The 16,478-nt window shown below is 35.1% G+C and overlaps 3 protein-coding genes across 5 annotated transcripts; all 3 read left to right on the top strand.

Moving 5' to 3' along the window:
• Positions 1-215: 215 nt before the first annotated feature.
• LOC126602523 (NADH-cytochrome b5 reductase-like protein) lies at positions 216-4,016 on the top strand. Its single transcript, XM_050269422.1, has 13 exons — positions 216-479; positions 1,339-1,381; positions 1,595-1,670; positions 1,843-1,902; positions 2,006-2,056; positions 2,215-2,269; positions 2,390-2,460; positions 2,541-2,592; positions 2,836-2,913; positions 3,120-3,209; positions 3,310-3,423; positions 3,537-3,605; positions 3,713-4,016. Exons 1-13 carry the CDS (start codon positions 321-323, stop codon positions 3,767-3,769), a joined length of 975 nt encoding a protein of 324 aa, XP_050125379.1. The 5' UTR covers positions 216-320; the 3' UTR covers positions 3,770-4,016.
• Positions 4,017-4,117: 101 nt separating this feature from the next.
• LOC126602521 (zinc finger CCCH domain-containing protein 32-like) lies at positions 4,118-7,648 on the top strand. 3 transcript variants are annotated; one of them, XR_007616139.1, is made up of 4 exons: positions 4,118-4,633; positions 4,953-5,063; positions 5,538-7,168; positions 7,254-7,648. XR_007616139.1 is itself a non-coding variant. In XM_050269420.1 (4 exons), the coding sequence occupies exons 1-4, from the start codon at positions 4,562-4,564 to the stop codon at positions 7,110-7,112; spliced, it is 1,713 nt and encodes a 570-aa protein (XP_050125377.1). In that variant the 5' UTR covers positions 4,118-4,561; the 3' UTR covers positions 7,113-7,648. The 3 variants fall into 3 exon arrangements, 2 of the variants coding, with proteins under 2 accessions (XP_050125377.1, XP_050125376.1); XM_050269420.1 differs by having other exon boundaries at positions 5,538-5,850; positions 5,896-7,648; XM_050269419.1 differs by having other exon boundaries at positions 5,538-7,648.
• Positions 7,649-8,758: 1,110 nt separating this feature from the next.
• LOC126602524 (uncharacterized protein At1g15400-like) lies at positions 8,759-9,618 on the top strand. Its single transcript, XM_050269423.1, has one exon. The coding sequence runs from the start codon at positions 9,092-9,094 to the stop codon at positions 9,434-9,436; it is 345 nt and encodes a 114-aa protein (XP_050125380.1). The 5' UTR covers positions 8,759-9,091; the 3' UTR covers positions 9,437-9,618.
• Positions 9,619-16,478: the final 6,860 nt, after the last annotated feature.

The raw sequence follows: 16,478 nt of genomic DNA, 5'->3' as shown, positions 1-16,478 counted from the left end.
TGTAGTATTTCAAGTATTCGTATTAATCATGTGTTTGTACTTTGGCGGGACCCATAAACCACATTGGATTAGTACGTTAGGCCTTAAGGTTCGACCAATGGGCCATTTGGATTCCACTTCAACAGACCAGGCCCATATTTGAATTCACGGCCCACCCAGTGAAAAGTATCCGATTCATAACTTGGGGCGTTGGGATGTTCGGCCCCGCCAATCACCGACTTCCACGCCATAGACGTAGAATTTACCGACGAAAAATGGAGCCAGAGTAGAAAGAAAGCAGCAAATAGTGAGCAGTATTTTCTTCTCTTCCTCGCTGAAAAATGGCTACCTTCTTCCAGAGGCTTTCCAAGGCGGCGCCGATCGCCTTCAGCAGCTCGTTCCGAGGCCAATCGAAGTCCAGCTTTCGTATTTCTATAGGAGCTGTCGCAGCCGTCTCCGGCGGAATCTCCTACCTCTGCTACTATTCCTCGCCGGATTTGGTAATTTCTCCTGCTCATTTCATCTGGGTTTTGATCAGATCGTTCATTTATCTGTGAAGCAATGTGGTTTAGCTCAGTAATTATTTTTCTGAATTACGGTGATACTGATGTTATTTTAGTGGTGCTCCCAATTGGGTTTCTCGAATATTTCATTTCTTTTGATGGTATTAAGCATTTGAAGAAATGGGTTTATTTGTGATGGTTTTATTCATGTTTTTAACATTTGACTTATTTATTCATAATTTATAAATTAGAGTGCTGGGTTTGTGATCGTCTGTGTGCTTCTGTATATCTAATTTGGATTTTGTATGTTGGCTTATTAGTTATTATTTGTTGGCTAATGGGTTCGTATTCAGCTTTCTCTTGTCTTTCCTACTTTCACGAAAGAAAATCAAGGGGGTTGTTCAGGCTTAAGGTGGTTCGTGTTTTAAGACAAAGTACATGCCTGCATCTTATAGCTTTGAAAACGTGAAAAACCCCACGATAAACTATCCCTGTGCGTGATTGTATACCTTATCGTTGGATTATCTTTCTTTCTTATCGTTGAAATTTGATCATGTGGTTTTTTAAGGCTAAAGGTTATGTGATGTGAATATCGGAGTTGATGGTGTTTCATTTTAGGCATGTATGTTCCTTTCTAAGTGAAACCTGCATGTGATACATTTGCAAACTACAATTTTCGTAACATTTTGGGACTTGAGCTTCCTAATGAGATGAAAGGTTGTTCGTTGTTTTCCTGCTCATTTTGGTATAGGTTATATTAGATGATCTGCCAGTACTAGCAACTCATTTGTCATTAAGAGTTTAGGTCTCAAGGTCATTTTTCTGTATTAAAAACTAACACTCGTATTTTTCACAGGCTTATCTAGACGAAGACAAAGAACAAGCTGGCCCAAAAGTTGGTGAGTCTCTCTCACTCTACATCCCATGCAACACACGGAGAACATGACCATTGCGAAAAGAAAGTTGGCTGGACTTTTTGATAAGACTAATAGTTAAATGAAAGGCTTTTGTTTACATCATGAACATAGTTTTGTTTTTAAGTATCTAATACTTATGGTTTGAAGCTTAATTTATGGAAACATGCTCAATAGATGCGTTTACTGTGTTTTCAGCACTTAATCCAGACAAGTGGATTGAATTTAAGTTGCAAGATACTGCAAGGGTTAGCCACAATACACAATTATTCAGGTATTGTCCTCTAGTTTCTCTCCAGAAGCCTTGGAACTATTATTTGAAAGAAATTCTATATTGATCAGAAGCACTGTAAACAAAAGTTTGTAAGGTGTCCTGATTTATGTTCTTGTAGAATGTTTAAACATCAGTGTGACTGATTTTTCTTAGTTTTCTCCAAAATTGGCAGGTTTACATTTGATCCAACTGTTAAGTTGGGTTTAGATGTTGCTTCATGTCTCATTACGAGGTATTCTGTTTATAGCTACTCTGCTTTGTCTTGAGATTCCCTATTGATAGGAGTCTGTCACTACATTGATTTACTTTTTTGTCCCTGTGATCATGTACTCTAGGGCTCCATTAGGACAAGATGCTGAAGGGAAACCAAAATATGTCATACGCCCGTAAGTCTCTTTCTGCCGCCATGTCAAATGCTGATCTTATTTTCTCCCAATTTCGGGACTTGAATATGTAACTTTGGAAGTCTTTGAATTTTATATTTCTCTTCTTGCATCCATTTGTATGGGTGATTGATTTTATTTTGGCTTACCTTTATGCTCAGGTATACTCCTATTTCAGATCCAGATTCCAAGGGATACTTTGACTTGTTAATTAAGGTATGTTGTCAATTATATTCACCTATCCTCCTGCTTTGGTTAAGTTTTTGAGGATTTATGGATCCTTAGATGTAAATCATGTAATTCAAGCTTCTTTCATTTTGTTGAAACTCTACGCAGGTGTATCCAGAAGGAAAAATGAGCCAACATTTTGCAAGCTTAAAACCAGGCGATGTAGTTGAAGTGAAGGGGTAATTTGTCCACATTCACAAGTAATAGTAGTCGATATGCTCTAAATCATCTTCTAATCAGGTGCATCTGTTCCTTGCAGGCCCATTGAAAAACTTAGATATACTCCCAACATGAAGAAACATATAGGCATGGTATGAGTGACTTGAATAGAATTATATATTTAAGACAACAAATTTGCTTCACCTTTTATACGAATTTCTCGTGGGTTCCATGCATTTGCGTCGTTTTAGCTTTAGCATTTACAGTAGCGGTGTTCAGTTCTTTCTTGCATTGTCTGTTTAATCACGTGAATACTTACAAAAGTTAAGACCATCGGTGTATGATAAATCTGTGTAGTCACTTTGTCTGAAGTGCGATTTCATTCCTTCGTACAGATTGCTGGTGGTTCGGGTATTACTCCAATGCTTCAGGTTATTGAGGCCATACTGAAAAATCCTGATGACACGACTCAGGTAAGCAATAGCCTATATCATTAGTCTTCAGTCACATCACAAGATTCACAACTGCAGTTTCATCAATATATGTGTACCTATATACATAATACTAACAGTGTAAATATATTTGTGGTATTCAACAAAGTCAATTCTATGTAATTAATCACTGTATGACACTGTCCTTAAATATATTTTGTGTAAAATTAACGGTTTATGATGCCTAGGTGTCACTTCTTTATGCAAACGTCTCCCCAGATGACATACTGCTTAAACAGAAACTTGACATACTAGCAGCTAGCCACCCAAATCTAAAGGTAGAATTTGTCTCATCAGAAGATACTATCGCTGCATCACTCCAAATTTGGGTATTTATCTCATGAAATGAGGCTTTATTTTGTGAAAACAAAAATGCAGGTATTTTACACGGTAGATAATCCAACAAAGAGTTGGAAAGGGGGAAAGGGTTACATATCAAAGGACATTGCAGTTAAAGGGTTACCTGCTCCTGGTGAAGATACTCTCGTCCTGGTAAGTGTACTTGTCGATATCAAAGGACCACATACTGCAGAGGCACCATGTACTTGCCGATATCATTTTCTTGTTCAATTAACTCATCGATCGAACTTCATTTGCTTGTGCAGGTATGTGGTCCTCCTGGGATGATGAAACATATATCTGGTGACAAGGCTAAAGACTGGTCTCAAGGAGAGGTAAAAAAATGCGTTGTCCAGGTTTTAAATTTTGCTGTAAAACCAATTACCATTTCTCTCAATGTTCTTCTCTGTTTTCTCTTAAGTTTCTATTTGTTTTGTTGCAGGTCACTGGCATACTAAAAGAACTTGGATACACTGAAGAAATGGTTTACAAATTTTGATTCAGCGAAGACGATTTAGCTTTTAAGAAGCAATCACTAGGCTTTAATTCAAGTTTTGTGCAATAAAATGTGTTCTTAGGAAGCATACGCAACTCGTACTCGAATTTGAACTCTTTTATTTAATAAATTTGGGAAGAATACTGAATAGGATATAGTGTTATGAAATATTTTGTATTGCCCACTTGAGTTGGCCTTTGATTTTAAAAATTGATTCTCATTTTGAAAACGAGTATCAAACTTGATGCAACTCGATCTTTAAAGCGTGCAGAAATGATTTCTTATTTTGAAATTTACATATCGTTTGATTCTGTATAACGTAAATGTATGGACAACCACTTTGAAAATGACATTACTTATACCTTGTAAGTAAACAAGTCATTAAAGTCATTAAACTCAGGCGTGAGGAAGTTGACCGTCCGTCGGAAGATCTGCTGGACGGTTGCCCCACCGGCGAACCGTGACACTGTTAATTTTTTATTATAAAGGAAAATCTAATATGTGTACGGTTACCTGAAAAAATTATTTAAAAAGAGCGATGAAAAGAGCAGGGCCTATATAAACCGAAACGAGGAGTCGCAGCGCCAAAGGACCTAAACGCCACAACCAGCAAAACCCATACAACACACAGAGCACAGCACAGCACAAACCTCCCTCACTCTCTCCGTTCCCGATCTCTCATCCGCCATCGCCGCAGTATATGCCATGCACATTTCTTAGCACCCTCCGACTCTGACATTTCTCTTCAAGTTTTTTTTTTCTCTCACCATTTTCTTCTGATTTCCGCTTCGAAAAATGGAGGAAGAGTTGGTGAAGAGAAACACCGATTGCGTCTATTTCTTGGCTTCTCCTCTCACATGCAAGAAGGTTCGGCGACAAAAACAATAACCCGTTTCGTTTTTTTGTTTGAATTTGATTTTACTTTTGTGTTTGATTTTGTCCAGTGCTGCGAGTTGGGGTTCTTTCTTTGTTTCCATTTGTTACAATTTGCCCTGCATTTGAAGGATTTTTGGGTTTTAGTGTTTCTGAAAGAAGAGCAGGATCTAGGGTTACAATTGCTTGATGTATCGAATTCGAGTGTTCATTCTTTATTGGGTTCTGTATGCGCTGAATGTATTTTCAATTTAGTACATTTTAGTGTGATATTTGTTTGAGTAGTGACATTGGTGGTGGTGTTCTTTTTCAGGGAATTGATTGCGAGTTTCGACACAGCAAGATTGCGAGGCTCAACCCGAAGGAATGCTGGTACTGGTTGGCTGGGAATTGTCTCAACCCGACCTGTGCTTTTCGACACCCTGTACGCTCTTGTTCTCTTTTTTTTCAACTGCATCATTGTGCTGTGCTTGATTTCTTTATCCTCGGTTTATGGACTCTCCTTTCTAGGTTATGTGTAGGTTGGGACCTAGAACATGATATGTTTAAGATGATTTTACAGTTTCACAATAATATACATGTTTTCGTCAAAACAATATTCTTAATGTTTTATATATGTTTCTGGTTCCATGTGTGTAATCTTTTCATTGATTGTTTGTCCTTCTTAAGTTCCATATCACTTGTCATTAGGGCGACAGAAACTCTTGATGTGTTGTTGATTGACATTTAATTTGTATTCTAAATTTGATACCCTATCATATCTTGAGGATTTGCTTACACCCACCTTTTTCTTTTCAGATGGTTTTATGTAACGTTTATCGATTCATGACTGTTTTAATGATCTTTGCCCTCCCTTGGTCATTTGACAATGCCAATTGACACTTTTCTGTTTTGATAGCCATTGGATGGGCATGGTGGAACACCATCAGAGTCTTCCCCGCCTTCTGTGACTTCAAACAAGACCAGTGTTCCTTGTTACTTTTACTCCAATGGCTTCTGCAGCAAAGGTGATAAATGCTCTTTCTTGCATGATACTGATAGTAACGCATCAAATGGGAAATCTTCAAAGACAGCCTCTGCATGTAATGAAGCACTTGCGCTTACTTCAGAAAACGAGGCAGCTGCAGGGAATGGAGCACTTGCACGCATCTCAGAAAGCAAGGCACCTGCAGGAAACGAAGAACTTGCACGCACTTCAGAAAACAAGGCACCTGCAGGAAACGAAGAACTTGCACGCACTTCAGAAAACAAGGCACCTGCAGGAAACGAAGCACTTGCACTTAATTCAGAAACCAAGGCATCTGTAGGAAATGACACAATGTCAGCGCCAAGAATCACACATCTCAACCCTTCTGAAACTGCCTCGAAGGCAATAGTTGGTACAAGATTCCAGCACAAAGAGAATCTTAGTTATTTTGAGCAGCGGGTACAAAGAGATGTTCCACAGAAAAGTGTCTATACTCAGATTTCTACGTCTGGAGATGAAGAGGCTGGTGAAATTAGGTCAGACTCGCTTCCAGAAGATAGCTCTATTCGTACCAAATCTCATTCATGGACAGATCAGAGTTCAGAGGATGAAGATGATGACCTTGTGCCAGAGGAACGCTGGGAATCCTCCCCAGGATTTGATGTTCTTGTTGATGGAAAATCAGACAATTTGGGTTGTGACGATGATCAGGAGTACTTTCCAACACTTCACGGGGAGCACAGGGAGCTGAATAACCGCTTCTTGGGCTATGATTTTGAAAATCCAGACGAGTATGTTCCCGAATATCCTGATGCTAGACTTCTACATGACAGAGATATGTACAATGACTGTCTGGATACCAGGATTATTTTTGGTAATCAGGGACCAAATCCTGTCTACACGAAGGAGAGAATGTCGGATTCGATGTTCTCCAGCAAGAGGAAACATATGCCAAGGGAACTGTTCGATGGTGACGAGGATTTTTTGGATCTCCGAGACCGCCTGAGAAGGCGAAGAGTGACTGATGGTCGTTCAATTACAGGCTTATCAAGAAGGCACGAATCACTTGGATTGTTTGGCAGGCCTCAAAGACATGGACTGGGTAGGCGGTTGCATGGAAGATTGGCTTCAGTAATGGGAAATAACACTTATGAATCACTTAGGGGGAATGGAGCTTTCTCCAATGGTGGAATTCAACGCGGTTCGCTTAGGCATGCACAGGAATTTAGATATAAGAAGCATCACAAGGAGAGAAGGCCGGCAAAGCAGCAGTTTCCTTGGTCCGAAATCTCAAAGAAACCATTTCCAAGGGAGAAGAGATGTGCAGGGCAGCCAACTACCTTTACAGGACCCAAGAGCCTTGCCCAGATCAGAGAAGAGAAGAGGAAAGCAGAAGAAAATGGGGGTAGCATTGGGGTACCAAAACGCGCGAGAAGAACAGTGGATTTCCAGGGTCCGAAACCCTTGAAAGAAATTCTAAAAGAGAAGGGGAAGATACCTGACTAGAGGGAAGGCAGCGCTGCTGGCAGCAACTGAAGTACTTAATGAAGAGCGATTTCCAGGTGATGACGACAAAAAATTGTCTGTTGTTTACCGTTGCTAGATAGAAATAGAATCATAGAAACACATTTTCCTTCATGTTACTAGATGAAGCTTGCATGGGCTGGTGGTGCAGAAGCTTACAAGCGTTGTTGAAAGACCCGTTTTAGAGTCTACATTTACTCTCGAATATGGTAGCAACTGATTCGGAAGCTTGACATGGTTGGGTGCGAAGGCTTGGCATCTCTTTTTGGCATCTTCATTTGCTTTTGTTATGGTTTTTGTACGCGGCCGCATATCCTCTCATCTTAGTCGTTGTCGTTTCTCGTTGATATTTGGTTTCTATTCTCGCTTCAATTTGTACATTACATACCTTACGTAGCTCAAGCGGTCACGGGCGTTTATTGTTGTCCGATGTCTCGTTGTAGATATTAGAATTCCTTTTGGCTGAGTCAAACACAGTTGTTTAGGAAATTACATGTTAGAACAACAATATTGACCAAGTGGTGACCCATGTTGGATTGTTTTGGGCTTAACCCGACCCGCATTCATCTAAGGTCCACACGGCTTGTACACAGCAGTGATTGACCGTTGATCCAATTTATATACTTTTCAGACCAAAAATAAAAGAATTATATCTTTAGACGAGAGACGAGAGCTGACACGGAAGTTGGCCGACATCGGAAAATATGGAAAAAAATGTTACCAAATTATTTGATTTCTTTTCGGTTGATGTCCCGAACTTCTATGCAAAATGGGGGACCAACAGATGTCCAACAACTTGTGTGGAAATGGAGCATTATGAACACAGAAGTCGACATGCCATTGGAAGATTTTCTTGCTAGCTTTGACGATCTCAACTTCGTTTGGGAACCTTTTTTTGTCTTCTAATTAAAGAGAGTGAGAGAGTGAGAAATTAATTATTTAAGTTAGAAAGAATAATCGATTAATTTTGTATATTTAATTTTTGCTATAGTTGATTTTCCTTTTTTCTTAAATTGTAGCTCCACGTTATTAAGTAAGTTTTACTTTTACATGATTTTGCTCATTCAACAATTAAAATGACGGAAGAACATCTTTAAAGAAGATGTCAATTTTAAATATGAAATTCAAATTTGATCATCTATGTGACACTTTGATATCTTTTAAAAGTTCGTTATGCATTTGTTATGTCTAAATAAAATAATAATTAAATTTTTTTTGAAGTTGGTGTAAATTTTGGCAACAAAAGTAAGGAGTGTCAATCCATGTCATGTCATATCAGATTAAAATTTTCGGTTGAAAAACATTGTTACTGCATTTTTTAACTGCTAATACTGGTTCAGACATTTTAATATCTCATTTAAAAGTAAAGGAGCTTTGAAAAAATCTTTTGAACTTTATTCTTTTTAGAAAGATTAGGATATTGGGTAAGTTTATATTTCCTTCTCACAGGAGATTTATTGGTTTTTCCTAGTTGACTATGATTTCATTAATGTAACTTTCCTTATAAGAACTTCCAATTCCTAATAATATTTGGAATTTAATACAAATTAGATTTAATGCCTATATAATCGCCTAGCTCAAATTTGTTACATTCATACTCCTTATTCACATTTTCTGATACACCAAAACTATCAAAATAATCAGGGAGAAGAAAAGAACACTAAAATAAGACATAGCAAATTAGCGATTAGATTTCACCTCCTTATCTCTTTCCTCCTAACATTCATTTGTCACTCTCTCTCTCTCTCTCTCTCTCTCTCATCCCCCAAGCAGCGAGAAAAGTCCAACACCGTATAAATAAACAAACTCATACCATTATAGCAACTTGGACTTGCAAATTTTCAATCCCAAATTCCAAATCCCAGCCTTCAAATCCACATAAATCGAACCCTCCAGACTCCACAAACAAAACCCAGATCGTAGATTCAGAGATTTATCGTAAAATTTCAGAGATCAATCCAATGGCTGAGGGGCTTCAGAGGTCTGAGAGCACGTTTAGGAGGCAGGGCTCGTCGGGCTTGATTTGGGACGACAAGTTTCTTCAGCGGGCGCTGAACCAAGTGGAGGCGGAGAAGCAGGCGGAGGCAGCTCAGCAGGCTGAGGGCGGCGGCGGCGGCGGCGCGGCAGGACCTACCATGGAGCGGAGCCGATCCAACGGAGGAAAGGGGTATCGGACGGTCAAGGTTTCGCCGCAAGCGACGGACCCGCCTTCCCCGAAAGTCTCCGGCTGCGGGATCTGCGGCGCGTTTGGAAAACCGAAGCCGTCGTCGGCGCGTCGGCCGAGATCGAACAAGCGAAGGTCGTAGAATTAATGAATTTTTCAAATTTGTACTTAAAATTTGTTAGTTGTTTTTGGTTTAATTGGAACAAAAAACTGCATGCCCAGTTTTTCTTTTTTAATTTTCTGATATTATTAGAGAATTGTGGGAATGAAGGTGTGATTGTAATGTAATCTTGTTAAAAATTATAATTAAATACTTTTGGTGTGTCTGGTGAGCTACAATAATATCCTATTAGAATTCTTAATTATGTTCTAATTTTTCTTAATTGGTCTTTAGTTCTTGGGGAAGTTTTTGCGTTCACTTTTGGAGTGTCACTAGGTTTTTCGAAATTATGCATATTCTGAAGTTAATTACTAATTAAGCTTAGCGTTGTTTGTGCAATTCTCTCACCTGATAATCTGCATGTTGTGGTCTTGTTTACCAATCTTAATTACCAATAAGCTCTTAGTTATTTAGGATTTGAAGATGTTCTAAGTTCGAATGCCCTTAATTATTTTGGGTTTGAAGATGTTCTGAGTTCGAATTTTCATCACGTATTGATGATTTGATAGAGAAAGAAAATGGTTGCCATTTGGAATTATAATTCAAATGCTATAATCCGCTTACTCTATTATTCAAATATTACCATTCGTATTCATAATCAGAGAATATAGTCGACGGGTTCACATAGGAGTTAGCGTATACAATTGTTATACGTGAAATTATACGAATATTTCTTCGATATTTTTAAGCATTATAAAATTTTACATGAAATAGATTTACCGTCGTATTCCTAATTTTATATACATTATCATATAAAAAAAGAATTGCATTTGACAATATATTATTAGATACAGAACACCATGTGACGAAAGAGCAACTAGCTAAAATGGCGTTTCGATAAACCTGAATCCGCTAACTAATCACCTCAGTAGATTCAAAGAAAGTGGGAGCCGGAAATTTGATCTATTCAACTAAGGGCATTTTTTCATGGTTAACGTAGGGAAGACTAGATTTATAATTAAATTTTGTAAACTAAATGAAATAAAAGCTGATGATTGAATTATTACTTAAATATTAATTAATGTATTTATTTCTTATTGATATCACATTAGTTAGTCGCAAAATTTATCTATAAACTTAATCTATCTAGTATTAATCTTTTTTCATAAAAATTTTTTGACGTGTTTTCGATGTGAGATAAGAAATAAGAAATAAAATTGTAGGATCTTTTTACAATATTGCCCTCTTGGAGGACAGCGCATTGCATAATGCAACCACGCGGTAGCAGCTAGCAAGCATATCAAATTAACTACCTTTTTTATATTAATATAATATAATGTCTGAAAATTGTTGTGTTTAGTTGGGAATTGGATCTGCTCTGGACACTAGTCTGGAGCTTAATGATTAATTTATCTAGGTCACTGATTTGTGTGTAAAAGAAATCAGAGCTGTTAGTTTGTGTGATGGGTCAAGAAAATAAGTTAAAGCAGAACGTTAAATTCAATTTGCGCGGCCCAGATTAGTTGATTATTAAGGTCCTGATCGGATCTAATTTGGTAAGTAGCAATTAGCAACTTTTGTTAAATTCTAATCATTTTCTAATAATTATTGTCTTATGAAAATTAAGAGCCGGCCATCAGATCATTCTACTATTTGTTGTCTTTTACTTTTAAGAGTTTTATTTTAATTTTGTTTAAGAATACACCACAATCAAAGTAATCCTTGACATCAACGTGCACTCCCCCGAGTTTCCAACGTTCTTATATTTGCCAAGTGCAAGAGAACAAGAAATGGATGTAACACGAGGACATTTCAGGCGGATTCACTGTTTTTTTTTAATTGAAAAACATGTTGTAAATGAAGAGATGTCTAAGAAGCTTATTCGTTACTTACTTTTCAAACAAACATTTGTACATCTGTATATAAATGCTAGTTCATTAAGATACGCAATACTTCAAAACTAATTGTTCATTATCTAATGATTTTTTTTTTCCTTTTAATACTCGAGAGTTTTCAGTCTCTTACTATTACTCTTACATAAACTTGGTTAGTTTTGCGTTTTTATAAATATTCAGTGCATGTGAGCTTGTATGGATTGCATCGTTTTTTTTCTTTCTTTTACACTTTTAAAATGAGAGATATTAAAACAAAAATACTTCAAACAATGAAGACCAAAAGTCAGTTCTACTACCAATTAGAGCTCAGCAATTTTTGCCCAACGGTAGAAGGGAACATTTTTGTTATAACAACCAGAAAATAAAAAAGATAAGGCATTTTAGCCAAAATAATCGTTGAGATTAGACTAACTCCTCACTTTGTTTGATGAGATTTTAAAATTGATAGAAGTGATCCTTGAGTTTGTCTACCATAAATCATTTTGATCATTTTGTAAAAAATCTTTGTTAAATAAGGACCAAAATGAAAAAAAAATATTCTCAATTTAATAAACAACGGCCAAAACGATTTGACAAAACTTGAGGATGTTTTTGTCATTTTGGTCTTATTTAATGGAGATTTTTCACTTAAGGACCAACATGATTGACGGTGGATAAACTCAGGAACTACTTCTATCGATTTTAAATCATATGAACCAAAGTGAAGAGTTATGACAATCTCAATGATCATTTTGGCTAAATCGCCAAAAAATAACGTGAGAATATTCAAATAAATAGGACTAGTTGTGAAGAAGTTACAATTTATTTTGGTAGGTCCCAATAACTATAATTGTTTTTCTCAAACGTTGAATTTTATTAGATTAGATGCTAGATTAGCCATCGATGGGGTTTGAACCCAATAACAATAATTAATTAAAACAGAATTGTGTGGCAAAGTTGACAGCTAATACACCATCAGCTAATTCATCTTCTAATCCAATTTTCTATTGACAATTTGGCTTGCTATAATTAGGTTTTTTGACAAAAATAATAATCAACTAGGGTTAGGGTTAGGTCACTGCTATTGGATTTTGACAATCCAGAGGATCCTCGTCGGATCCTCTTTGTGAGAATCCTGAATATCCTCCAAATCATATCCGTTCATCGTACATTGTGCGGTCATAAATTATTGTAATTTTTGTTATTTAAAATTGAATTTAAACAATATCTGACAAAAACTGGCAGCACGATGTACGATGAACGGATGTAATTGGAGGATCCCGGAATCCTCACAAGAGGAGCGAGAATCCTCTCTCTTTGACAATAACGTTTTCCTGCACTTAACTTCCTCAAAACAATCATTTTTGACCTTTTTAATACTATTTATTCACGATTTTCTTCATTGTTGAGTTATTAAGGATCCACACCATGTGAGCGTATGATTTTTTTTCTTCTCAAGAAAGGAGAGTACATAAACAAAAATGACTCACTTTTTTTTTTTAAATGAAATTATTAGTGGCGGGTTCAGAATTTTTTAGTGCAGAATGACTTTTGTCAAACAGTTTGTTCCAAAACAACTATGCTGGAGCTTAACTTCCATGAAAATTCTATATTATGTGTAGCGAAAGGGGCAAGTAAAAGTAACAACCTCCACCACTCGCCCTTAAATCTGCCTCTAAATAGTCATATCAAATATCTTTAAGGTAGTTACAACTGATAACAATAAGATCAAGGGTTTAAGGCGACCTAGAAAATAAACGGTTTAATTATCACGAAATATTGCAAGATAAAATTAAGAGACAAAAAAGATATAATAAGAAATTGAATTTAAAAAATTGCTAGCATTCCTCGAATTTTAATTATTGTATTTGATTTGTTTAGCAGTTCGAATCAAAAGGAAATTATGCGTTTCCGGAAAGACCTTCCGTGACTTCATCGTCGGCTCGTAATTGTACATGTTCATATATATAGAATTGCGGGGTTTCTGTTTCCATACACTCCAAAACAAGCATAGTTTCCTAATTCCAGTATATTTAAAAGCTTAGGGATAATAATTAAAACTGATTAATCATAGTCTCACCTATTATTTATAGAGAACTTTAACGAAAAACTCTAATTACTGTTTACTTTAACGAAAAATCATATTTTTACATTAAAAAGTCAATCATGGTACTATTCATTTTACCCTTTATTTTATCCTTATCGTTAAAACTTAAAGTTTTCAAATTTTTTTCATTAGTTTTTTTTATTTATATGCTTGGACAAATAGAAGAAGCCAAATTAATTAAGAAAGTAGCAATCAGCAGCCGCAACCGAAGAAGCTGACCGCCCCGGTATATATTCTTCTGCCTTAAGACGTGTTCAACTAAAAAAAGCCAGCCACAAGGGACCACGAATTGGTCAGACTCCAGACCAATCTGGCAACCCATATACTTGACTCCTAATCCCACCTTCTCTCTTTCTTTTTCTCCATAACTGCTCATGATTGTTTCTCTTTTTTTTTCTTTTTTCTTTTTCTCTTTTTATTTTTATTTTTTATACAAAAGATAGTTTACTTTAAATAATTCAATCTCAAGTGCAAAGAAGAAACATATTGTTCTAGCTAATATATGTTGTTTCTATGCGTTTAATTAATTAATATTAATTTATTCATTATTTTGCCTCATTTTTGTTGTTTTGTTTCGTCGAGACAAAACAATAAAACTCTAATTTTAGTATCCTATGTTATGTTAATGAATATTTTGGATGCGGTTCCTAAATACCAATGTTATTTAACTAAAACTTTCGTGATTTTTAGTTTTTTATCGAAGTTCCTAACATTAATGTAATAATGTATTTCCATTTAAGTTATTATATTTTTAAATTAAAAATAAAATTTGTAGTTATTTATATTAATGAGATTTTAAATAAAACCCATAATTTATGAGATTAAAAATATTAAAGATGAATTATACTGTCCAATATATATATTTTGTGTGTACATATATATATATCAAAACTAACCAAAAATTTGTTGTAATAAAACATGGGTACATTTAAAAAAAAAAATATTAGGCTTAATAACATTATTAAATTTCTTCAATTAAACTTGACATTGATACCTTCTCAAATCAACAAAATAGAATGTGCCCATATAAATATAAAAAATGGATTAGAGAAAAGATTGAATGAATTTTATATAAAAAATGTGACACACCCCGATCCTAGATTCAAGGCGTGCTGGCCGTCACGCCTTGATTCTAGGATCGGGGTGTGTCAGTTTGGTATCAGAGCCTAACCCTAGCTGTGGTGTGCCGATGAGGACGTCGGGCCCCTAAGGGGGGTGGATTGTGACATCCCACATTGCCTAGGGGAGTGATCCTTAAATGTATATTCTCATCCCTACCTAGCACGAGGCCTTTTGGGAGCTCACTGGCTTCGAGTTCCGTAGGAACTTCGAAGTTAAGCGAGAAGGAGGCTAGAGTAATCTCATGATGGGTGACCCACTGGGAAGTTGCTCGTGAGTTCCCAAAAACAAAACCGTGAGGGCGTGGTCGGGGCCCAAAGCTTGTGCTACGGTAGTGGAGCGAGCCCGGGAAATGATTCGCCCCGGGCCTAGATGTGACAAAATGAGTACATTTTATATTAAAAAAAGGTACATTTTTCATATAATAAATTGGTATATTTAAGAATGGGTACATATATGATTAAAAAATTAAAAAAAAATTCATAAAAATTTAATGGGTACAAACTTATTCTAATTTTATTTTTTAATTTTGGAATTTTTTGAATTGAAAATTAATTAGGAGTTTAATAAGGGTGTGAGTATTAAAACTCTAAATCAATTACTAATTTTTATTATAAAAATTATGTAAATTACATGTAATTCATTAACATATTAATGTTAAGAACTTTGATCAAAATCTAAAAATTAATAAGATCTTAGTCAATAAATATTAGAAACTAGAGACCAAATACTAATTTTTACTACGTTAATTTGCAACTCTACCAGCTTCAATAAAACCCTAATTAATTAGAGCCCAACGACGTCAAAAAGAATAAACTCGACTACCAGTCACATCTTTCACGACTAACTTGAAATCTCTTTCAATCGAACAGTCCTCGTTCTTTCAAAACCATACAAATCTCTCAATTGAAATTGATCTTTAACCTGGAAAACAAGTCTCTCCAATGATTTATAAAAAGCTGCATGCGGTAAAATCCCGAAATCCTAATCGAAAAGCTGCATGTGGTAATTAAAATAAAGAGAAATTAGGTTCACATCCTTCTTTTTTCTACTCCATTGATTAAAATCATATTCATTTTCAATTTTTTATCAAGGTCCTTGGGTATTAATAACATCATTAATTATTTGAATAATAAAATATTTTTATTTTTAAATAGATTCCTTTAGTGTTAAAAATGTTACAATTAGTATATTTATATTTATGGCTAAATTTTTATCATATATTTTTATTTTTAGTTTGTACCTATTTTTAATTTGTACCAATTTTTTTTTCATTTTTAATTTGTACCCATATATTAGTTTCTTTTTTTGCCCATATTTTTTAAAGTTTTATTTGTGTTTGTACCCATATGTATACCATCGCGTAACATTGTATATGTAATCAATGATAGAAAAATTACATATGGTATATTTATGTTTTATACCTAAACTTTGTATCATATATTTATATTTTTAGTTTGTACCCACTTTTAATTTGCAACATTTTTTTTAAATTTGTAGTATATTATTTTTAGTTTTATTTTGTACCCATGTATTAATTTCTTTTAGCACCTATATTTTTTTAAAATTCATTTGTACTCATAATTTTTTAATCTTTTATATGTAACCTAATTTATTTATAATGTACCCATTCTTCTTTATTAATGTACCACTTTGTTCTATGTGAAATGTACTAAATTTTTTGTAAAATGTACCAATTTTTTTTAACACTATGGATACATTCTTTTGCCATTTATTATTTCTTATTTTTTGCATAGATTTTTTTATCCATTTATTCAATTAAAATGTTTGAATTTTTTATTGTAACCATTTCTAATAGTATTATAATGAGGGATTTTAAATTTATAGGATTATAAATTTCATAAAATATCAAACAATTAATGTCAAAACTATAAAAATATAAATATTAATTGTAATATAATGAGGTGTACAAAGTCAAGGGACTTTGATCAAACTTTGAATACCATTAAGGTTTTAGTCAAAG

The sequence above is a fragment of the Malus sylvestris genome, chromosome 15 (genome assembly GCF_916048215.2).
Source record: "Malus sylvestris chromosome 15, drMalSylv7.2, whole genome shotgun sequence".
Lineage (NCBI taxonomy): Eukaryota > Viridiplantae > Streptophyta > Magnoliopsida > Rosales > Rosaceae > Malus > Malus sylvestris.
Note: the sequence above shows the minus strand (reverse complement) of the source record. Positions and strands in the feature narration are given on the sequence as shown.

What these genes read in the sequence shown, in the direction of transcription:
- LOC126602523 (XM_050269422.1), top strand. Translation starts at nt 321, where the DNA reads ATGGCTACCTTCTTCCAGAGGCTTTCCAAGGCGGCGCCGATCGCCTTC. An exon ending in ACTTTGACTTGTTAATTAAG is followed by an intron (nt 2,270 to 2,389) that starts GTATGTTGTCAA and finishes AACTCTACGCAG; the next exon opens with GTGTATCCAGAAGGAAAAAT. An exon ending in ATCCTGATGACACGACTCAG is followed by an intron (nt 2,914 to 3,119) that starts GTAAGCAATAGC and finishes TATGATGCCTAG; the next exon opens with GTGTCACTTCTTTATGCAAA.
- LOC126602521 (XM_050269419.1), top strand. Translation starts at nt 4,562, where the DNA reads ATGGAGGAAGAGTTGGTGAAGAGAAACACCGATTGCGTCTATTTCTTG. An exon ending in CTCCTCTCACATGCAAGAAG is followed by an intron (nt 4,634 to 4,952) that starts GTTCGGCGACAA and finishes GTTCTTTTTCAG; the next exon opens with GGAATTGATTGCGAGTTTCG. An exon ending in CCTGTGCTTTTCGACACCCT is followed by an intron (nt 5,064 to 5,537) that starts GTACGCTCTTGT and finishes CTGTTTTGATAG; the next exon opens with CCATTGGATGGGCATGGTGG.
- LOC126602524 (XM_050269423.1), top strand. Translation starts at nt 9,092, where the DNA reads ATGGCTGAGGGGCTTCAGAGGTCTGAGAGCACGTTTAGGAGGCAGGGC.